Source organism: Pelobates fuscus, chromosome 2 (assembly GCF_036172605.1).
Source record: "Pelobates fuscus isolate aPelFus1 chromosome 2, aPelFus1.pri, whole genome shotgun sequence".
NCBI classification, from domain to species: domain Eukaryota; kingdom Metazoa; phylum Chordata; class Amphibia; order Anura; family Pelobatidae; genus Pelobates; species Pelobates fuscus.
In genome coordinates this window covers 223,959,096-223,984,067 of record NC_086318.1, presented here as the reverse complement: position 1 = coordinate 223,984,067, position 24,972 = coordinate 223,959,096, and the positions used below count along the sequence as shown (strand labels likewise).

Sequence of the window (24,972 nt, the reverse complement as noted above, 5' to 3'; positions counted from 1 at the left end):
ATACGCTGTGTAAAGCATACTTTTTAATTTATTTTGCAAATGCTGCCTCCTTTCCGACTTTGGTAACTTTGGTAATTTGGTAACATTTCAGCCACTTTCTGCTTATACCGGGGGTCTAGTAGCGTGGACACCCAGTACAGGTCGTTCTCCTTCAGCCTTTTTATACGAGGGTCCCTCAACAGGCACGACAGCATGAAAGACCCCATTTGCACAAGGTTGGATGCCGAGCTACTCATTTCCCGTTCCTCATCCTCAGTGATCTCAATGAAGGTATGTTTTTCCCCCCAGCCACGTACAACACCACGGGTACCAGATAGGTGACAACGAGCACCCTGGGATGCCTGTTGTGGTTGGTCTTCCTCCTCTTCCTCAAAGCCACATTCCTCCTCTGACTCCTCTTCCTCACAATCCTCTTCCAGCGTTGCCTCAGGTCCAGCAAGCGATGCTGATAAGGCTGTTTCTGGTGGTGATGGTGACCACAACTCTTCCTCTTCACGCTCATCTACGGCCTGATCCAGCACTCTTCGCAGGGCACGCTCCAGGAAGAAAACAAATGGTATGATGTCGCTGATGGTGCCTTCGGTGTGACTGACTAGGTTTGTCACCTCCTCAAAAGGACGCATGAGCCTACAGGCATGAGCGTCCAGTAATGTGGCAAAAAAATTCCCAGCTCCCCAGAGGCTGTCCTAGCACCCCGGTCATACAAATATTCATTAACGGCTTTTTCTTGTTGGAGCAGGCGGTTGAACATTAGGAGTGTTGAATTCCAACGTGTCGGGCTGTCGCAAATCAAGCGCCTAACTGGCATGTTGTTTCGCCGCTGGATATCTGCAAAGTGCGCCATGGCCGTGTAGGAACGCCTGAAATGGCCACACGCCTTACTGGCCTGCTTCAGGACGTCCTGTAAGCCTGTGTACTTATGCACAAAACGTTGTACGATCAGATTACAAACATGTGCCATGCACGGCACATGTGTCAACTTGCCCAACTTCAATGCCGCCAACAAATTTGTTCCGTTGTCACAAACCACTTTGCCGATATCCAGTTGCTGTGGAGTCAGTCACTTTTCCACCTGTGCGTTAGGGCGGACAGGAGTGCTTGTCCGGTGTGACTCTCTGCTTTCAAGCAAGTCAAACCCAAGATGGCGTGACACTGCCGTATCCGGGATGTGGAATAGTACCTGGGGAGCTGGGGGGGTGCCATTGATGTGGAGCAAGACGCAGCAGCAGAAGAGGACTCAGCCGAGGAGGTTATGGAAGAGGATGGAGTAGGAGGACTAGAGGAGGTGGCAGCAAGCCTGCCTGCAAGTCGTGGCGGTGTCACCAACTCCTCTGCAGAGCCACGCATTCCATGCTTGGCAGCCATCAGCAGGTTTACCCAATATGCAGTGTAGGTGATATACCTGCCCTGACCATGCTTTGCAGACCAGGTATCAGTGGTCAGATGGACTCTTGCCCCAACACTGTGTGCCAGACATGCCATTACTTCCTTTTGCACAATCGAGTACAGGTTGGGGATTGCCTCTTGTGCAAATAAATTTTGTCCGGGTACCTTCCACTGCGGTATTTCAATAGCCAAAACATTTTTGAACGCCTCAGACTCCACCAGCTTGTATGGTAAAAGCTGGCGGGCTAATAGTTCAGACAAGCCAGCTGTCCGACGCTGGGCAAGGGGGTGACTTTCTGACATTGGCTTCTTACGCTCAAACATGTCCTTGACAGACACCTGACTGTGGGCAGATGAGCGGGAACTGCTCAAGGCGAGAGACGGAGTGGCGGATGGTTGAGAGGGGGCAAGGAGGACAGCACTGTTTGACGTGGCTGAAGATGCTGGACCAGGAGGAGGATGACGGCTTTGAGTTTGTGTGCTGCTTGTACTCATATGTTGATCCCATAGGCATTTGTGATGTGCGATCATGTGCCTACGCAAAGCAGTTGTACCTAGGTGGGTGTTGGACTTCCCACAACTCAGTTTCTTTTGGCACAGGTTGCAAATGGCATCGCTTTTGTCAGAGGCAGACACACAAAAAAAATGCCACACTGCTGAGCTCTGCAATGACGGCATTCTGGTGGTGGACACAGCATGCGTTGATTGGCGTGCTGTCGGGCTGACCCCGGGTGCCGATGCATGCTGTCTGACTGTGCCACTAGCTTCTTGCGACGACCTCCCCCTACTTCCAACTCGTCTCCTCCTCCTCCTCTCTGTCTCCCCATCTGAACTTTCGCCCTGTTCTTCTTCTTGCCGAGTGGGCACCCACGTGACATCCATGGACGCATCTTTATCATTAACCGCTTTACTTGTATCTGACAACTCAGCAAAGGAAGCAGCAGCGGGTACAACATCATCATCATCACACCGTACGTCCATGTGTGTAATGCTGCCTGCCTGAGACATATCCCTGTTATCTACATCCTCTGGCAATAATGGTTGCGCATCACTCATTTCTTCAAACGGATGTGTAAATAACTCCTCTGCCTGTCATTTTTTTGGGGATTAGTGGTACTATGCGTGCAAGCTACTGTGAGACCAGATATGAGTGGCACTGTGCAGTGGCAGAGGTTGGCAGAGTACACGCTGTAGGCCTGACACACCCGCTTGGAGACAAGTAACTGCTATTCAATCTATAACAGTGAAAAAAGTTTTTTGGTTTTAAATGCACGCTATTGTGACACCAGATATGAGTGGCAATGTGCACTGGCAGAGGTTGGCAGAGTACACGCTGTTGGCCTGACACACCCGCTTGAAGGCAAGTAACTGCTATTCAATCTATAACAGTGAAAAAAGTGTTTTTGTTTTTAAATGCACGCTATTGTGACACCAGATATGAGTGGCACTGTGCACTGGCAGAGTACACGCTGTTGGCCTGACACACAGGCGCTTGCAGACAACTAACTGCTATTCAATCTATAACAGTGAAAAAAGTTTTTTGTTTTTAAATGCACGCTATTGTGACACCAGATATGAGTGGTGGCACTGGGCAAGTGGGCACAGTATCCACTGTGAGCCTGACACACAGACGCTTGCAGACAACTAACTGCTATTCAATCTATTACAGTGAAGAAAAAGTTTGTGGGTTTTTAAATGCACACTATTGTGCCACCAGATATGAGTGGCACTGTGCACACTGGCAGAGTACACGCTGTTGGCCTGACACACAGACGCTTGCAGACAACTAACTGCTAATTAATCTATTACAGTGAAAAAATGTTTTTTTTAAATGCAAGCTATTGTGACACCAGATATGAGTGGTGGCACTGGGCAAGTGGGCACAGTATCCACTGTGAGCCTGACACACAGACGCTTGCAGACAACTAACTGCTATTCAATCTATTACAGTGAAAAAAAAGTTTGTGGGTTTTTAAATGCACGCTATTGTTCCACCAGATATGAGTGGCACTGTGCACACTGGCAGAGTACACGCTGTTGGCCTGCAACACAGACACTTGCAGACAACTAACTGCTATTCAATCTATAGCAGTTAAAAAAGTTTTTTGTTTTTAAATGCACGCTATTGTGACACCAGATATGAGTGGTGGCACTGGGCAAGTGGGCACAGTATCCACTGTGAGCCTGACACACAGACGCTTGCAGACAACTAACTGCTATTCAATCTATTACAGTGAAAAAAAGTTTGTGGGTTTTTAAATGCACGCTATTCTGCCACCAGATATGAGTGGCACTGTGTACACTGGCAGAGTACACGCTGTTGGCCTGCAACACAGACACTTGCAGACAACTAACTGCTATTCAATCTATAACAGTGAAAAAGTTTTTTGTTTTTAAATGCACACTATTGTGACATCAGATATGAGTGGTGGCACTGGGCAAGTGGGCACAGTATCCACTGTGAGCCTGACACACAGACGCTTGCAGACAACTAACTGCTATTCAATCTATTACAGTGAAAAAAAAGTTTGCGGGTTTTTAAATGCACGCTATTGTGCCACCATATATGAGTGGCACTGTGCACACTGGCAGAGTACACACTGTTGGCCTGCAACACAGACGCTTGCAGACAACTAACTGCTAATCAATCTATAACAGTGAAAAAAGTTTTTTGTTTTAAATGCACGCTATTGTTACACCAGATATGAGTGGTGGCACTGGGCAAGTGGGCACTGTATCCACTGTGAGCCTGACACACAGACGCTTGCAGACAACTAACTGCTATTCAATCTATTACAGTGAAAAAAAGTTTGTGGGTTTTTAAATGCACGCTATTGTGGCACAAGATATGAGTGGCACTGTGCACACTGGCAGAGTAAACGCTGTTGGCCTGACACACAGACGCTTGCAGACAACTAACTGCTAATTAATCTATAACAGTGAAAAAAGTTTTTTTATTTTTATATGCACGCTATTGTTACACCAGATATGAGTGGTGGCACTGGGCAAGTGGGCACAGTATCCACTGTGAGCCTGACACACAGACGCTTGCAGACAACTAACTGCTATTCAATCTATTACAGTGAAAAATAGTTTGTGGGTTTTTAAATGCACGCTATTGTGCCACCAGATATGAGTGGCACTGTGTACACTGGCAGAGTACACGCTGTTGGCCTGCAACACAGACACTTGCAGACAACTAACTGCTATTCAATCTATAACAGTGAAAAAAGTTTTTTGTTTTTAAATGCACGCTATTGTGACACCAGATATGAGTGGTGGCACTGGGCAAGTGGGCACAGTATCCACTGTGAGCCTGACACACAGACGCTTGCAGACAACTAACTGCTATTCAATCTATTACAGTGAAAAAAAAGTTTGTGGGTTTTTAAATGCACGCTATTGTGCCACCAGATATGAGTGGCACTGTGCACAATGGCAGAGTACACGCTGTTGGCCTGACACACAGACGCTTGCAGACAACTAACTGCTAATTAATCTATTACAGTGAAAAAAGTTTTGGGTTTTTAAATGCAAGCTATTGTGACACCAGATATGAGTGGTGGCACTGGGCAAGTGGGCACAGTATCCACTGTGAGCCTGACACAGAAGCTGGCAGGCAGCAGGGGCAGGCTGGGCCAGGGGGCAGGGAGGCAATTGCCCCCCAGGCCACCCAAAATTCTTTTAGGACCGGCCGCGGTGGGCCGGCCCTTTAAATGCTGCAGCCGCCGAGCGCTCTGTAAAGAGCGCTCAGACGGCTGCAGCAGCTTCTCCCCTCCCTCCCCTGTAGCGTGGCCGAGCTGGTCTCCGGTCCGCGGTCCCGGCCGGAGTGATGGGAAGGTGCACACTGAGTGTGCACTTCCTGTCAGTCCGGCCGGTTACAGGAAACAGAAACTCCTGTTCCGCGCGGAGTTTCTGTTTCCTGTAACCGGCCGAACTGACAGGAAGTGCACACTCAGTGTGCACCTTCCCATCACTCCGGCCGGGACCGCGGACCTGAAAGCAGCTCGGCCACGCTACAGGGGAGGGGGTAAGAAGAGGGGAGGGGGGGAATAAGAAGAGGGGAGGGGGGAATAAGAAGAGGGGAGAGGGTGGGGGGAATAAGAAGAGGGAAAAGGGTGGGGGGAATAAGAAGTGGGGAAAGGGGGGGATAAGAAGAGGGGAGTGGGGGGGATAAGAAGAGTGGAGTGTGGGATAAGAAGAGGGGAGAGGGGGGGATAAGAAGAGGGGATAGGGGGGATAAGAAGAGGGGAGGGGGGATAAGAAGAGGGGAGGGGGGAATAAGAAGAGGGGAGAGGGGGGAATAAGAAGAGGGGAGAGGGGGGAATAAGAAGAGGGGAGAGGGGGGAATAAGAAGAGGGGAGGGGGGAAATAAGAAGAGGGGAGGGGGGAAATAAGAAGAGGGGAGGGGGGAATAAGAAGAGGGGAGCGGGGGAATAAGAAGAGGGGGGAATAAGAAGAGGGGAGGGGGAAAAAGAATAGGGGAGGGGGGAGTAAGAGGGGAGGGGGGAATAAGAAGAGGGGAGGGGGGAATAAGAAGAGGGGAGGGGGGAAATAAGAAGAGGGGAGGGGGGAATAAGAAGAGGGGGGAATAAGAAGAGGGGAGGGGGATAAGAAGAGGGGAGGGGGGAGTAAGAGGGGAGGGGGGAATAAGAAGAGGGGAGGGGGGGAATAAGAAGAGGGGAGGGGGGGAATAAGAAGAGGGGAGGGGGGAGTAAGAGGGGAGGGGGGAGTAAGAGGGGAGGGGAGAATAAGAAGAGGGGAGGGGGGAATAAGAAGAGGGGAGGGGGGAATAAAAAGAGGGGAGGGGGGAGTAAGAGGGGAGGTGGGGGAGTAAGAGGGGAGGTGGGGGAATAAGAAGAGGGGAGGTGGGGGAATAAGAAGAGGGGGGAGTAAGAAGAGGGGAGGGGAGGGGGGAGAGTAAGAAGAGGGGCAGAGTGAGGGGGGAGTAAGAGGGGAGGGGGGAGTAAGAGGAGAGGAGGGGGAGAGTAAGAGGAGGGGGGGTGGAGAGTAAGAATAGGGGGAGAGGGAGGGGGAGTAAGGAGAGGGAGGGGGAGTAAGAAGAGGGGAGGGGGAGTAAGAAGAAGGGGTGGGGAATAAGAAGAGTGGAGGGGGAGAGTAAGAGGGGAGGGGGGGAGTTAGAGGGGAGGTGGAGAGGGAGGTGGGGAGTAAGAAGAGGGGAGGGGGAGTAAGAAGAGGGGAGGGGGGAGTAAGAGGGGAGGTGGGGGAATAAGAAGAGGGGGGAGTAAGAAGAGGGGAGGGGGGAGAGTAAGAAGAGGGGGAGAGTGAGGGGGAGTAAGGGGGGAGTAAGAGGAGGGGAGGGTGGAGAGTAAGAGATGGGGAATGGGAGAGTAAGAAGAGGGGGAGAGTGAGGGGGGAGTAAGAGGGGAGGGGGGAGTAAGAGGGGAGGGGGAGTAAGAGGAGGGGAGGGGGGAGAGTAAGAAGAGGGAGGGGAGTAAGGAGAGGGAGGGGGGAGTAAGAAGTGGGGAGGGGGGATTAAGAAGAGGGGAGGGGGAGAGTAAGAGGGGAGGGGGGAGTAAGAGGGGAGGGGGTAAGAAGAGAGGGAGGGGGGAGTACGAGGGGAGGGGGTAAGAAGAGAGGGAGGGGGGAGTAAGAAGAGAGGGAGGGGGAGTAGGGAGAGGGGGAGGGGGGAGTAAGAAGAGGGGGCAGTAAGAAGGAGGGGAGATAAGAAAAAGGGGGAAGAAGAGGGGGAGGGGGAATAAGAAGAGGGGGAGGGGGGAGTAAGAAGGAGGGGAGATAAGAAAAAGAAGGGGGTGAGTAAGAAGAGGGGGAGTAAGAAGGAGGGGAGATAAGAAAAAGAGGGGGGTAAGAAGAAGAAGGGGAAGTAAGAAGAAGAGGGGGAGGGGGAGTAAGAAGAAGAGGGGGAAGGGGAGTAAGAAGAGGGGGGAGTAAGAAGGAGGGGAGATAAGAAAAAAGAGGGGGGAAGGGGAGGGGGAGTAAGAAGAGGGAGAGGGGGAATAAGAAGGAGGGGGGATAAGAAAAAGAGGGGGGAGGGGGAGTAAGAAGAGGGAGAGGGGGAATAAGAAGGAGGGGAGATAAGAAGAAGAAGAGGGGGGAGTAAGAAGAAGAAGGGGGAGTAAGAAGAAGAAGGGGTAAGAAGAAGGGGGGTGTAAGAAGAAGAAGAAGAAGAAGGGGGAGTAAGAAGAAGTAGGAGGGTTAAGAAGCTCTAAGCGACAGAAGGGACAGCTCTATAGGACAGGGGGGGCAAGACAGGGAGCTCTTTCACACTATGCGTGCGCGCACACACACACACACACAATGCATCCCTATACATACACAGAAACAGACAATGCATCCCTATACATACACAGAAACACAACATGCTTCCCTTACACACAGAGAAACACACAATGCATCCATTACACACACACACACACACAATGCAACCCCCACACAAAGACAATGCATCCTTTGCACACATACACAGAAACAGACAATGCAAACACACACACACTGCTTTTCTTACATACACACAGAAACACAATGCATCTCTTACACTCAATGCACACACATACAGACACACACCTTGCATTCCTTATGCATACAAACACAGATTCACACAATGCATCCCTTACACACAACCAGAAACACATAATACATCCCTTATACACAAATACACACTGCTTCCACTACACACAAACACACTGCATCACCTGCACAAACTGGTATCCCTATAAACTACATACCATAAGCACACATATTAGATCCTCTACAATAACTCATAACACATCCCCTACACACTCCACTCCCTGTGAGCGAACTCATGGGTGAGTGGAACATATAAGTGGACTTATGAGTGGGCCTTATGGGCATACTCACCGTCAGGCCCTGGGGCCCAGACCTTGAGCTGTGTAAGAGGCCCCCAAAAAATGGAGCTGCTTCTAATTCTCCCAGAACATTGAATTTTGTGACCACAGTTGCAAACAGCCTCCAGAGATCCTGTTCTACACCAGACCAGTGGAGCCAAACTGCAGCTCATCATCATCCTCATCTAATTGTAAGTAGGCAATCTAGTATATTATTAGTGACACTAATCTATAATTTACCTCACATTAAAGGGACACTATAGCTTAATGAAGTGGTTGTGGTGTCTATAGCTGGTCCCTGCAGGCTTTTTAATGTAAACACACACTGTGTGCAGCACATATAGCAGATCATATGGGTGGGGCATTGTGATGTCACATGGGGGGGCGGCAAATTTATATTTTGTCTAGGGCAGCAAAAATCCTTGCACCGGCTCTGATCCTGGGCAGGTGCACCAGTCTACTGGTGACCCACAGGAGGGGAGTTCACTGATTGCACTGCACTCTCCTCCTGCCCAGACCGTCTTGACCCCAGTGCAAGTGCCCTCTGCCCCTAATTTACAGTGGCTCACACTCACAACAAGCAGTGCCTGGAGCCCTTTGCAGAGACGGAAACAAAGAGGTTCTGCGGCAGCTGGCCGTCCTGCAAGCATTACATTAAACAGCTGTTCCCCATGCAGCCACAGGTGGCGTTGTGCTGGGAGACTGTGATTACTCTTCACTTCCTCCCAGCCTACAGAGCAGCGCATGGGGGAGAGAGAGGAGGAGGCATGATTTAATCTTACAATAAATCCTCTAAGCAAACCTTTATAAATTTGGGGGGGATCAGCTCTTTTTCCACAGTTTATTGGTGTTTACTCTGATGTCTGTATTAATATTGAGGGATGTCTAAGTAGTAACGTCAGTGTGTGTCAGCAGGGCCAGCCGTTGGGGTGGGCAAGCTGTGCGGTCACGCAGGGTGCCATGACAACAGAGGCACCCGGCGGCCAACACAGCTCACAAGTTGGGTACACCAGCATATTTATTGTTAACGATTCGCTGGTGGTCCACTGGTGCGCACCAGCAGTAGGTGCAGTCAGATCATATCCTCTCCCTCGTGGTTCCAGCGCTCAGTTAGTGAGTCAGAGCACAGGCTCAGAGATTCTCAGCCTGTGCTCTGACAACATTGAAAGTCAGAGCCGTGAAGGAGTGGGTATGGCAAAGAGCTACTGATTAGCATAACATCAATATCCGTTATAAAACCAGGAAAAGGTGGGCATGGATGGTGAACTGATTTGGTGGCGCAATGGGCCACTTGACTGGTTTTTCCCCCCAGGCCTAAGGCTGCCAGCCAGGCAACTGCAATTAGATTACACAAAAAAAAAAGCAGACTGATGTTCTAGCCCTAAAAAGGGCTTTTTGGGGTGTTGTCCTTACAGCAGAGATCAAATGAGTCCTTCAGGACTGTAGTGGACACTGAATACACTAGCCTAGCTATACATTTCCCTATCAAATCAGCAGCAGCTACACTTATTTTTATTTATTATTGCCATTTATATAGCGCCAACAGATTCCGTAGCGCTTTACAATATTATACTTTCCCTCCTCTATCTAAGAATGCAGCTTCAGAATGAATCTAAAATGGATGCTGTACAGGAGGTGGGAAGGTCTGGAAGGGAGGGTCTGCTGCTGATTGGCTGGAATGTGTCTGCTGACTGTGAGGCACAGGGTCAAAGTTTAGTCAATGATGACGAATAGGGGGCAGATCGAACTGCGCATGTATTCGCCGGCGAACAGTTCGGTGCATCACTACTCGCCTCCCTTGAGTGTTATATGTCTGACAACCTCATTTAAATACCAGACAAACTAAAGCAATATAATAGCTTTTAACAGAAAGAAGAAGGAATTTGAAAACCTAGGGATCCATACGTTACTGAAGGAAAATTTGTATTATCTGGTTAATATTTAAATGACCAATAGACATTAATTATTCAGTAGTCCTTAATACTGCCATCTAACTCCAACAAAAAAATAGAATTTTCCTAAATGTAAGTATTCTGTAAACAGAGGACTTCACTCATCTAACGAGATACACAGTATCACAGGTGCCCACACAAGCAATGACACTCCAGAAAATCCAACAAAATTCAAGAAAGGTCTGGGCACAAAATTACTATGTTCTTTATTCAGAACAAACATGAGACAGTAATCCAACAGTTGACTTCTTGGCACTCCTCACTAGTAGTCCTGCCTCTATGAGAGCTGGAAGCTCTTTCTTTGAGTTAAGCTTGGAAGTGTACTGGCAGAAGTCACCAGCACCAAGCGGGCCCCAGGTAAAAAGACACTGCTTACTGCTTACATTGGGGGGGGAGGGGTTGCCAGATCACTCGTGGCACCATAAGTTCTACAGAACGATGTAGCGGCTGTGGTACTTGGAATATTTTTTAAAGGCCAGTTTAACCCCTTAAGGACACATGACATGTGTGACATGTCATGATTCCCTTTTATTACAGAAGTTTGGTCCTTAAGGGGTTAAAGGACCACTACAGGCACCCAGACCACTTCAGCTCAATGAAGTGGTCTGGGTGCCATGTCCCTCTAGTTTTAACCCTGCAGCTGAAAACGTAGCAGATTCAGAGAAACTGCTATGTTTCACTGAGGGTTAATCCAGCCTCCACTAGAGGCGCTTTTGCGATTATCACTGTGAAAATCACAGTGAGAAGACACTGGACGTCCATAGGAAAGCATTGAATGCACGCGTGTTTGAATGCACGCGTGGCTCTTGCCGCGCATGCGCATTCGGAGCGGACGTCGGCAGAAGGAGGAGAGTTCCCCAGCACAGAGGAAGCCCGGCGCTGGAGAAAGGTAAGTGGTAGGGGGGCCCTGGGGGTGTGGGTGACCTAATGACCCTATAGTTTCAGGAAAACAAGTTTATTTTCCTGGCACGTTAGTGGTCCTTTAACTGAGAAGGAAAACATTCCCAACTGATATATTCTCTACTTTGCTTTATTAGCTAACAAATGTGCTTATTAATTCACAATGGCGTCCTGTAGTGAATAAACCTCTAACTCTCCAGTGGGAGAAACATGAGTGAACTAACTCTTTGACAAACATTCAGTTCCATAGAATTATATAAAAGCGATTTTAAACTATGTTCTCATCACAGACTGAGGCCAAAACAACTAATATGTTTTATGAGTTCCACGAAGAAAAGCTAGATACTTTCTTTCTAGATCCTGTCTATTTCATATTCAGTCAGTTATTGGAAACCCATATGCTGAGAAGGATGACAATGCCAACATTTTTGGTCGATGATCTTTCCCCCCCCCCCCTTTTAAGACAGATGTTCATAATGTGATTTATTCAGTGTCTCTCCCTTCCTTCATTCCAGTCTTTTTTCTCCTTCACAAATATTCTTGTCACAGCTGCAACTTCTACATACCTACAAGTTGTGCTCAATCTCTGTACAGCAGGTGTAAGCATCCCAAAGGTGTCCAAACATTGCGGGATTACAACTCTCATTATCCTGATAGTTTGAGGTTAACCTCAGAGACAACTGGATAGTGTCAGTCTGCTTCTCAATGTCCAGCAGCACTAGAATTCTTCACAGAGCTCTGAAGAAAAATCTATTAAATGACCTTGCATTCACCCTGAGAAGCTGATAAATTTAACATCAAATTTGGCATGCTTTTAGACAAAAAAAGACATTGAAGTGGAACCAAATTCTCACAATATTACATCACACAGCCAGACTTTATTATACTGCATTACAAGTTCACTTTATAGTAGTCGGTTCCCCTTGTAGTTTTCTTAATTAAGTTAAATTTAAATGTTTTTAATTTATTTTTAATATGTAATGTTACTAACAGTAGGAGTTCCCAAAAGGCAGATCACCAAAGCATTAAAGGGACTCTCCAGGCAGCCAAATTTACTCACCTGTTCCAGCGCCGGGAGCCTCGTGAAGCCGCGCCCCCTATTTCGTCAAAATGACGAAATAGGCGGGCGTGAGCAGGGAGCAATCAGACGCTTCCATTTGGAAGCGTCATTGCTCCCTTCTGCGCATGCGCGGCTTCACCGCACATGCGCACATACTTCAGAGAGCGGCATGCCGCCCTCTGAAGTCCTGAGCGCACTACCGTGCATGCGCGCGGTGTGCGCGGCCGCGAGCTGAGCTGACTGGCAGCTTAGCTCGCGGTCTTTGCCCGCCCCCCTCCTCTGCTGACAGGCTGGAGAGAGAAGGCACGCACACAGTGCCTTCTCACTCCTGCACACGTCAGACGTATTTTAATACGTCTGATGTGTACAGGGCCTTTTTAGGGCCCTGCATGATAGGAAGTCCCTCTGGTGGCCATCTGAGTGCCTGCAGGGAGCTATAGATCATACCTGAACAACTACATTAAGCTACATTAAGTTGTTCAGGTGACTATGGATTATAGTTCTATAAAAAAGATAATCAAATTGTTATTCCCCGTGAGATATGTAGCTATTGCCAAAGGATGAATCCTGCATTCGGTTTGTTAAAGAAATATTACAGTTGTGAAAAATTATCAGTCACATATATCACATCAAATGTATGAGCAGTGTACATAGATGTAGATAAATTTTACGAAGTAAAAATTTTTAAGAAGTAAGACTATATGAAGTAGTGGCATCAAGAATTTGCCCTATGATCTAGTGATTATATAGGTTATGGCAATGCGTGAGCTATACCATGAGACATGGTACCGAATTGTGCAAACTTAAAGAAACACTATAGCATGTTCTAGTTATGGTGCTTCTTTGCAGGATGCAATAACAGTATGAAATGCCTTGTGTAATACAGATAGTTGGTTTTAACCAGGTAAATGTATTTTTGGTGTATATATATAATTTTTATTTTCTGCTGGAATTTGTTCCAGGCGAAAATTCTAAAAATTCAATTAGGTTACTTAAAGACATTGACTGGCAACAGTCAACCTTTAAACAGCGATAGGCACAGTTGGGATAGCCTTCCAGAGGTTAACACAGTGAGGGAGTTTAAGCATGTGTGGGATAGGCATAAGGCTATCCTAGCTATAAGGTAAGGCCAGGGACTAATTAAAAGTATTTCGAAATATTGGGCAGGCTAGATGGGCCGAATGGTTTTTATCTGCCGTCACATTCTATGTGTCTATGTTAGATATACGCCAGGTGCTTGCAGGCAAGAATTCTAATGTCCTCCCCTACTCCCAATGAAAAGAAAGCACATAAAGTAAATTTAAAAGGACATTCTACTGCCCAAATACAAAATGAATAAAAATCATTGTTTAGATATACCTCAAATGAAAACTTGCATGCAATAATTACAGATACTCCTCACATACCGACCGGATTCCGTTCTTACAACCCGGTGAGGATACGTGCAGGTCTATGTTCAGGGAAATTTCCCTGAACATAGACAAGCGCAACAGAGCAGGGAATTACTCAAATCTATGTTCGGGGAACGTTCCACGAACATAGACCAGGCAGGGAATCCCTCTAATCTATGTTCTATGTGCGTTTTTTTATGTTTGAGGAGATTTCCTCGAACATTGATTAGAGGGATTCCCTGCTCTGGTGCACTTGTCTATGTTCATGGAAATTAACTTTTTCTGCATAAGAGGCCCTTAGAGGGCCTGTTAGCAGTTGACTACTCTGCCTAATGAGAAATCTAGCCCCGATAATAGCCTGAGCTGATCCTAACGTTTAACAGTTTTACACACCGAGCACTGTAGCCACACTTCCCTGCTCTGGGGCTGTGGAATGAACTGAAATATAAAATGATAGCCTTTTCCCCCTCTGCTCCCTTTGCTGAGAAACATTGACATTAATATATTATTGCAAAAAGATACATTTTACCTCCCGAACCTACCCTCTATATTTCTGAGCCAACATTTCATTATAAGTTGTAAATGGTCAATGACATACAGAGAAACCTGTGCCAGACTCTTTCTGTTCTATAAAGCGCATAGATGTGGAGTCACAAACACAAATTAAAATGTTAAATTCAATCTGCGGGTCTTCAGAAATGCTTTAAAAAAAACAGTAAACTCCCAGGATGACTATATTAAGTTTTTTGAAAATACAAAAACAACAAATTCTTTGAATACATCTAAATTTTTGCTAGTAAAATACTATTCACCCTTTCCTGACAGATGTTTGCTTTATTCATGGCTTTTATCATATTATTATCAGATGACAATCATATAGTATCTACTATGGCATGTGGTATGATGACAGTTTAATATGTGTGTTGCCAAAAACAAAATGTACACAATATATTTTATTATTATTATTATACTACACATTCCTTTTGATATGCATTTCCATTTTTTCCTGTGATCAGAATGAATTTCACTGTACTAAGATACTGTCCATCCAAGTCATATTGATTGACTAGTCTGACACTTGTACAGGACATACCAGATGTCCTTGGTAATGATCCCAGAAGACTTGCCACACACAGAAACATAATTTCCTACTTTATATTCTAACAGGTGGTGAGTTTAAATCTTTCAGATGTTATAGATTTATATATGATGTATTTCACAGGAATTCTCTACACATTCGGATTACATTCACATTAATGTTTGTTCTTCAAGTATTGTAAAAAAGTCAATTGTAATGGAAGTCACAATTCAAAGTAACAAAAACATTTGTCTACACACTGATGCTATATTAAGATTAGCAAATGTTGTACCATGTAATAAATGCATAATATACTATGTACAATGTGTCTAATTAGAGTTAAAGGGACACTATAGGCACCCAGACCACTTCAGTGCCTTGAAGTGGTCTGGGTGCATATTTCCAGGTCCCTTAACCCTGCAATGTTAATTATTGCAGTTTTCAATAAACTGCAATAATTACCTCTGTCGGTTAACGCCATCTCTAGAGGCGGTCTACTAGGCACTACTATATCGTTAGGTCGCCTAACTGATGCTGGACATCCTCACCAAAAACTCCATAAGAAAGCATTGTGTAATGCTTTTCTAAGGGAGAAAAACTAATGCAAGCGCAGTCATTGCCGCACATGCTCATTAGGTCTCCCCCGCAAGTTAACATTGGTTTTGAGGAGTGAAGGCAGAGCCCGAGCCAACACCGAGGGACATTGACGCTGGACTCCGGAAAGTAACAGCCCCTTCTGCACAGAGGTGGGTTTACAGATTGGGCACTATAGAGAGCTACAGTGCCAGGAAAACAACTTTATTCCCTTTAAGTGTAAATAACCAAACTTATTGATTAAAATTATTTAGAAATTTTCACCACTGATAGATTGACAGACAGACAGATCTGTATATTTCCAATTCTGTTTTTTTATTTTAATAGGTATTTTACTTACATTGTATTATTCCTAATGCAATGCTATATACTAATTGTAATATTGTACTAGAGTTTTTTTCCAGTTTGCCAACTTGAATTAGCTTTTTTTTTTTTTTTTGTAGGTTCGTACCTTGTGTTTGGTTTCAGGTTTTCAATTGGAAAATTGGTTGCTGCAGCAGTCCGAGTTGACCACTTATTGCTTAGGAAGTCGTCATATGAGGCACTGTAGACCAAATATCCTGTCAGATGTGACAATGGATGAAATGGGATGAGTAAAAAAATAAGGATTAATAAACATTAAAAAATTAAAAAACATAAAAAAAATTGTAAAACAATAAAAATTATTTAGAAATTATAAAAAAAAAAAAAAAACTCTGTATTTTTTTTAGGCTACACTTACCATTCATTATACCATTCATTATATTGCATATTTTTGAATATTGTACATAGTAGAATTGCACTGGTAATAGCACAGAGTAACTAACTAAATTAATCTAGTACTGCATTTAGTATTGATATTACACTCTAAAGATACTCTAAGCTTATCTTGATATGTCTTAATCAACCTGTTAAATTGATGTTAATCAAATCAAAAAAGCATTAAAAGATTAAAAGAAAGAGCTGGATAAATCAACCTAATGGTAGCTCCATACTAACCCTAAAGGCTTCTTCTTGAAGTTATTGCTGACTTTAGTAGACCTTAAGTTGACTCCTAAATGTGTTACAGCTATGCTGGGGAGATCGTTTTTGGCTATGTATGCTGGGGTGTTTGAGCATGTAGTATGGAGCTACCATTAGGTTGATTTATCCAGCTCTTGTGCATCTGGATTTATTTCACATTAATTCCTACTTTGTATTCTCCTCTAACTACATGGTCTCACCTATCCTTTCGATTTCCACCTTATACTAGTAACTATGCATTCTTCGACCTTTTGTAAGGTCTAGTGGGTACTGCAGTTATAACTTTGAACATTTATTTGGTCTTAGTCTAACTGCTACATTTGATAGTGATTTGTATTGTAATTATCACCTTTAGCACTGACTTTGTGTAAAGTTCAAATTGCTACATCTAAGAGTGATTGATACACACTATCCTCACCTTAAACCTTGCAATCCAGAGGCAAGATCCATTTATGGGTCCCTAGGTTGTATATATTTTATATATTTTCTATTCTAATATTTCTAATAAAATGTATTTATTTTCTATAGACGTTTGTTCTGGGGTGGCTTTGAAGGAGAGCTGCCCGTTTTTGATACGAGGTGGTCTCTCTCTCATCTTTTGTTTTTTCGTATATTAATAATGAACCTGACATTTTTAGCAAAGATGGCTTGATAAAGACTCATTGAAGCCGAAACTTTGACTGTTCTCATCCAATAAAGCTGCACTGGATTAACCGATGAGTGCCCGGATGGTTGACTTAATTTTTAGCAATTACAACAGCATAATGCCCACTAAACTATTGTATTATACTTATACTAGACTGTATTACAGGGGCGTGTAAGATGAAATAATGCCTTAAAAATAATTTTAATAATAATATGTATATTACATATCTTTTTTGTTGCTAGCAGTTAACAACTCTGAGTATCTCTTCTCTGAAACAACCTACACATGAAAATTATTAGCTTTCATATTTTGGAAACTGTCCAATTTGAGTCCATAAAAATTCTGCTTTGACAGGCTGTCTGTTATCTTAAATGATCACCTTTTTAAAATTCCCCTTACGTTCCACATAGCTATTTGATAACATTCATAAATTAAAACCTATTACATAGAAATTACATATACAGTATGTAGAGCAGACTAAAAGGCAAACATAACATTCTTTTCAAAGTGGGAAAAATGAGTAATATTGGCTTAATCCCAAATTTTTGTTCACATGTTTGTGCTTAATTCTCAGTAGCCATTTTTGTAACCACTATTATACTGCATTTCTCCAAATAAAGTATTATTATTTTAATGATGATATGCATATGAGTTTATACAATGGGTTCTTAAAGAGTACCCGCCATACCCAATAAAAAAGTCACATTCCGTGACAGAGCTGCCTTATGGGAATGAATAGGCTATATTTGGTCCCCTAATTTAATATCTTATACAGATAATGCATTAAGGATGAAAAACAAATACAATGAAAAATACTTAAGTGCTTAAAATGTTAATTGTCTTTTCTTTCTATCTTATTAAACTGAATTGCCAAGACTAAGTGTTCAAAACAAATATATATATATATATATATATATATATATATGTTTAAGAGATATATATATACACTGAAAAAAATTATAAACGAAACACTTCAGCTCATAAAAAATAGAGGCAAAATAAAAGTGATGCGTTTATAATTTAGTTCAGTGTGTATATATATATTGGTTTTGAACACTTAGTCTTGGCAATTCAATTACATATATATAATTATATATATATATATGGAAATATTCTGATTGGTCCACATTGTGATGATGTGTCATATTGTTTGTGAGGTCTTTAATGTTAATTGTTTACGGTCATACCGTAAATAGTTAATGTGTTGGTTCACTTTAAATCTTGTCATGTAACCCGGAATAAGAAATAGGGGACAGGATGTAGTTTAGTTATGAGGTGAAGACTCGGAATAAAGAGATCCTGATTAAGCTTTGAATCCTCTCTCAGTGTCTTATGTCAAGTCAACACACGTCATCCCATCACAAGTACAGAAATGGTGGCCGATCAGGAAGTCACAGAGAGCTGCCATTCATTTCTCAGAGTCACAGCCTCCCAATTGATGCACTAGGTATGAGGAAAGACTGGAGCTGTGGATCCATCGGGTAAGTATCATGACAATATCTTCCCACCTCTAACAGAGAAGTGTGGATTTAAAGTTTCTGCATTAGGGATATTGTGTTGGTATTTCCTCACATGATCTCCATTGCTTCTCTATTAGAATCATTGAATTGGACAATTGATCATCACTAATGATGATCTCATTGTGGGAGGATTGAGCTGAATTAGGATGCATTATGAAGACAGCCTCACTAAGCCAAGTAATCTGATCAAATAAAGGAACACTCCACCATTAGAAATGCATTTATCAGCCCCAACATTAAAACCAACTGCCTATTATCATGCAGATTCCCCTTGTGCTGCTGATGTGTCAAGACTTGAACTCTACTAAAGCTCTGAATAAGTCTTGTGGTATCTGGCACCAGGACATAAGCAGAAAATACTTTAAGGCCTGCAAGTTGCAAGGGGGGGCCTCCATTTATCATATTGGTTGTTCCAGCAGCTCCAACAGATGCTCAATCGGATTGAGATATGGGAAATCTTGAGGCCAAGGCAACACCCTAAACTTTTTGTAATGTTCCTCAAACCATTCCTGAACAATTCTGTGGCAAGATGCATTACCCTGCTGATCAATGCCACATGGGAACACCATTGCTATGAAGGGGTGTGCATGGTATGAATGCACAATTTCTAGGTAGGTGATACATGTCAAAGTAGCATGCACATGGGCCCAGGGACCCAAGATTTTCCAGCAGACAATTGCCCAAAGCATAACACTGCCTCAGCCGGCCTGCCTTCTTACCATAGTGCCTCCTGCTGCCATCTCTTTCCCTGGTGAACAACACACAGGCACCAAGCTATTCACCTGATCTAAAAGAAAACATGATTCATCAGACCAGGCAACTGTCAGAGGTCCTCTCTCTGTATCTGAGCTACTCAGCTGCTTTTCAACAATCAGCTCCTTCATTACAGTTTCCACGGTTACTAACCTGGTTGTTAGTAGCAAGCCCTTATGCTAATCAGTGCAGCCTATTTAAGCAGCAAGTTCCAGTACCTCCTTGCCCTTGCATGGTTTCCTGTTTCCCAGAAGACTTTCTGTTTCCTGTGTTTCCTGTGTATTCCTGGTTCCTGACTCCTGGCCTTGTTCCTGACTGCGTTGCACTATGTTCTCCTGATTCCGGCTCGTCTGACTACCAGCTTTGGTGCCTGACCCCTGCTTGCCTCCTATACTTTGCTTTTGGTTTATCTGGTAAATTTGTTGCTATTTATTAATAAAGGTGTTTTGCATCTACGTTCTGTCTCTGTCTGGTTCCTGGTCTCTAACAGCAACCTTCTTCCATTGCTCCACAGTCCTTATGCTTATGTCTCCAATGAAGGCACATCTGGCAGTAGACAGGGGTCATCATGGTTATGCAGCCCCATACGCAGCAAACTACAATGAACTGTGTGTTCTGACACCTTTCTATCATTGCCAGCATTAGGTTTTTCAGCAATGTGAGATACAGTATTACTTCTGTGTGACGGGCTAACCTTCACTCCCTGCGTGTGTAGACTGTTTGCAATTATATTGTGATGCAGATATGACAGCACCAAATACGGGTTTATTGAAATTAGGGATCGACCTATATTGATTTTTTAGAGCCGATACCGATAACGATATTCTGTGAACTTTCAGGCCGATAGCCGATGTAATTTGCCGATATTCTGTACATTTACCATTTTGGAAACTAAAAACTATTTCTAAAGGTAAATGCACAAAATATACATGCCACGTGTAGTGGATGCAGTGTGTTTAGACAGGGGAGCTGTGTGTGTTTGTGTGTTGTGGATGCAGTGTGTGTGTTGTGTAGTGTGTGTGTTGTGGATGCAGTGTGTGTTGTGGATGCAGTGTGTGTGTATATAATGGAGTGTGTGTGTGAGGGGGCATTTTTTATTAAATTATTTTATTTTTTTAATTAAATTATTATAATTTTTTTATATTTATTTATTATTTATTTTTGTTGTGACCCCTCCCTGTTTCATACTTGGCCAGAGACGGTGGATATAGCAGTCCCTGGTGGTCCAGTGGCATTGGCTGAGCTGTGGGGGGGCGGGCAGCAAGCGCTTACTCACCTCCCAGCAGCTCCTCCAGCTCCCCAGTGTAAGTCTCGCGGCCAGTGTGCCGCACGGAGCGTTGCCATGGTAACCCATGGCAACGCTCTGACGCCCGCGGTCTTGCAAGACTTACACTGGGGAGCTGGAGGAGCTGCTGGGAGGTGAGTATGCACTTGCTGCCCGCCCCCCCAGGACCACCGGACTTATAATGAGCCTGGCGGTTCTAGGAGGTATTCTCGGCAATATCGGTATCTATATTGGCCGATACCAATATTGCTGAAAATACCGAATATCGGCCGATTATATCGGTAAAACCGATAATCGGTCGATGTCTAATTGAAATACCTTAAAGTGATACTCTAAGCAATAAATATCACTTTGTACGTGTGAGAGAAGAACCCCATGGTCTCCTGTGTGTGATTAAAGTTCCAGTAACAGTGCAGGAGAAAATAACTTCTAAAATAATCACACTGCGCTGCAAACTCTGATTGAAAATAAACACTTTTTTCTATGGAAGCTGTATAAATTACAGTCAGGGTAGTTGTGGCTAGGGCTGCATAAACAGAGCAAAAGTGATTTAATTCCTAAATGGCAAACAATTGAGAATTGTGTCCGCAGGGGCATGATCAATGCACCAAAACTTTTTCATTAAGCTAAAGTTGCTTTGGTGCTGTGGAATATACTTTTTAGACTGTGGGATTTGTCATTAAATGCATATAACACTGTGAGCTGGTTTCCACATGTCTTTATTGCAGAGCTTAACTTGAGGCGAGACACCATCTTCAGCAGCAGCACTACTTTTGAAAAATAAGTTAGTTCCCTAAACCACCTCCAGCCCCGCCCATTTTCTGTGATGTCACTCAGGCTCTCATCACAGGATCCTTCTCTCACACATACAAAGTGGTATCATAGCCATCTCTTGCACATTATGTGAGAAGATTAATTTTTCCATCAGCTCAGGCATAACTGCTAATGAGAAAATGTCAAAGTAATGAAGACAAATATTAATCTATATTCTGGTTTTGCTATGTTTTGCCATGTCCACAGGCATTCATAAAATAAATTAGTCCTATATGGTCTTCAATTCTGCCACAATGTCTGTGTATAGGGAATCAAAAACTCAAAACGTTCACTTGTTCACCAGCCATTGGTGAGTGAAAATAATGACCTAGATAGTGTGCCATGAGCCCTCTAGGGTTGCAGTGGTGAGTTAAAGCAATATTATAGTATAAGGAACTTTAGTGTATTAGCATGTTATATATTCACAAATGGCTCTCAGACATTGTAGTAAAATAGAACTTCTCTTTACTTCAGTACACACACATAATGACATAACACCAAAGAGACTAAACACAATAGAACAAGTGCATAACTTCACTGTGCTGCCATCTACTGGAAGGTGGACTGCATAAACCTCAATACATAACACTCCTCCCCCCTAGACCTCAAAGTCTTTGAGATAACTGGGAGGTTTAAATTTCGTCTTGGGCGCCCCAAAACCGTGTTTGGAACTGCTTCACCTGGACCTTCAGTTGTGCCCATCCCTTCTTCCTGTGCTCTGTCAGATGGACCACACAGAACTGGTTCTTCAATAACAACTCCTGGAGAACTGAGACCTGTATCATCCAGTGGTTCCACATCATTTGGTATCACAGAAAACCCAGTATGACTGGGACCGGCAGCAGGCACAATCTCATCACTCCGTTCCAGAATCTGATCGACATGCCTTCGTAATATTCTACCATCAGGAATTTGTACTTTGTATGACAAAGGTCCTGTGGCCATAAGTACTTTTGCAGGTATCCATTTAGGCCCAGAAACATAGTTCCTGACATAGACATCACTGTCAGGTGCAAATACTCTGACAGTAGAAGCATTATAGTTCTTATTGAATTGCAATTCTTGCTTCTCTTGTAACTCAGTTGTCAAATCAGGATGTAAACGATCCAAACAAGTTTTAAGACGCCGGTTCATAAGGAGCTCTGCTGGACTACTACCGGTGCTTGAGCAAGGTGTCACATGTTGCTGCAGAAGGAAATTTGCAAGTCTACGATTCCAATCTCCTTCAATAATTCTCTTTAATGAGTCTTTGGTAGTCTGAACCATACGCTCAGCTTGACCATTTGATGATGGGTGAAATGGTGCAATAGTAACATGTCGAATAAGATTACTTGCCATGAATATTTTGAATTCTGATGAGGTAAATTGTGTTCCATTATCAGACACAATTGTATCTGGCAACCCATGTGTAGCAAACAACCTCCTTAGAATCTTTATGACTGTGACTGAGGTAGCAGATGTAACTGGAACAACTTCTAACCATTTTGAAAAGGAGTCAACAACTAAAAAAAACATCTGTCCGTGAAAAGGGCCAGCAAAATCTATATGTAAATGGGACCAAGGTGACCTAGTCACTTCCCAAGGATGTACTGAGGCTTTAGGTGGAGCATGACGAGTAGATTGGCATGGTACACAGTTCTTCACCCACTTTTCAATAACTTCATCCATTTTAGGCCACCAAACATAACTTCTGGCTAAAGCTTTCATGCGAACTATTCCAGGATGTCCTTCATGAAGAGCATGCAATACTCGAGCTTGTCCTGCATTTGGAATTACCACTCTGTTTCCCCATAATAGGCACCCTTTATAGGCAGATAGTTCATGTTGGCACACTACAAATGGTTTGAACTTGTCTTCCACTTTTGATTTTGGCCACCCCCTCCAAACCCAGTTGAGCACACGGGACAGCAAAGGATCCTTGGCAGACATACAAGCAATGTCACTTGCATGTAACGGAGGGTTTGGAATGGATTCCAACATGAGGACCTCAGACATAGGAGGAACAAGGAAGTCAGGAGAAGGCAAAGGTAATCGGCTTAATCCATCAGCATGTGTGATATCCTTGCCAGGACGATACTTGAACTCACAATCATAGGCATTCAGCAGAAGGGACCACCTGAGCATGCGTGGTGAAATTATTTGAGGAGTGGGAGTATTGCTGGTGAACAGACCCAGTAAAGGTTTATGATCTGTTATAATAGTAAACCTCCGCCCATACAAATAGTCATGAAACTTGTTTACACCGGACACAATAGCTAAAGCCTCCTTGTCAATTTGGGCGTAATTCCTCTCTGTAGTAGATAAAGTCCGTGAATAAAATGCAATAGGAGCCTCAACCCCATTTCTCAAAGTGTGGCTCAATACAGCCCCTATGCCATACGGAGAAGCATCGCAGGTGAGGTTGAGCGGTTTCTCCAAATCATAGTGTACAAGCAAACTGTCAGAAGACAACAGTTTTTTAGCAGCGCTGAAAGCGGTAGTGTGAACGTCAGTGCACTTCCATGGAGCATCTTTATCTAGTAGACGATGCAGAGGTTCAGCAACAGTGGCTTTATCAGGCAGAAAAGAATGGTAAAAATTAAGCAACCCTAGGAAAGCTTGCAGTTCTTGTTTGTTTGTTGGAACCGGAGCTCTATGGATAGCTTCAACCTTAGAATCAGTTGGATGAATGCCCTGTGCGTCAACTCGGTAACCAAGGAAATCCACGCTGCTTACACCAAAAACACACTTTTCCTTTTTAAGTTTTAGACCAGCATCAAGAAAACGTTGTAAAACAAGTTGTAGCTGTGCAGCCAATGACTGTATAGAATCTGCTCCAATAAGAACGTCATCAAAATAAGGCACTACACCTGGAAGTCCAGATAAGAGGTCCTCCATTAAATTCTGGAATATGCCAGGAGCAATGGAAACTCCAAACTGCAAACGTCTTGCTCGGAAAGCTCCTTTGTGTGTTATTATCGTTTGTGCATCAGCAGCCTCATCATCCACAGGTAACTGCTGGTAGGCTTGAGCCATATCCAACTTGGCAAATACTTTTCCTTTTGCCAAAGTAGTAAGAATTTGATTAACAGCTGGAATTTGATAGGGATGCTCTTGCAACGCTTTATTTATTGTACATTTGTAGTCAGCACAGATTCTGACATCCCCATTTGGTTTCATGACCGGAACTATGGGTGTACACCACTTTGGGTGTGTTATGGGTTCAAGTATGCCTTGTTCCACAAGACGTGTAATCTCAGCATCTATTTTTGGTCTGAGAGCTAATGCAATTTTGCGAGGCTTCATACGAATTGGGGGTACTTTTGAATCTAATACAAAATAAACAGGAGGGCCTTTAACCCCTTAAGGACCAAACTTCTGGAATAAAAGGGGATCATGACGTGTCTCACATGTCATGTGTCCTTAAGGGGTTAAACATGCCAAGACCTTCTTCAAAGACTGCACTAAATTTATCAATCACATTCTGTAGAATATCTGTGGATACATTATTAACTCCAGTTAATGAAATTCCTAAGGGTTCAAACCACTCTCTACCTAGCAAACTTGCTCTTTGTCCCTTAGTAATTATTAAACGTAAATGTCCTCTGAATTTACCATATTTTACTGGTATAAAACAAACCCCTTTAACATCCACAGCCTGTTTGTTGTAGTCCACGAGAGGAATATCACAAGGTACTATTGAAGGAGAATTATGAGGCCATAACAATGTAAATGTCTCTTCTGAAATCAAAGAATATGCGCACCCAGAATCTACTTCCATTTTGC

The 24,972-nt window shown here is 43.8% G+C and overlaps 1 protein-coding gene across 1 annotated transcript in view; it reads right to left on the bottom strand.

Moving 5' to 3' along the window:
- FNDC1 (fibronectin type III domain containing 1) overlaps positions 1-24,972 on the bottom strand; it is a 219,065-nt gene that overhangs the window by 12,514 nt on the left and 181,579 nt on the right. Inside the window, exon 15 of the mRNA XM_063443210.1 lies at positions 15,640-15,748. Coding sequence (XP_063299280.1) covers positions 15,640-15,748 — 109 coding nt within the window. The remainder of the gene's footprint in view (positions 1-15,639; positions 15,749-24,972) is intronic.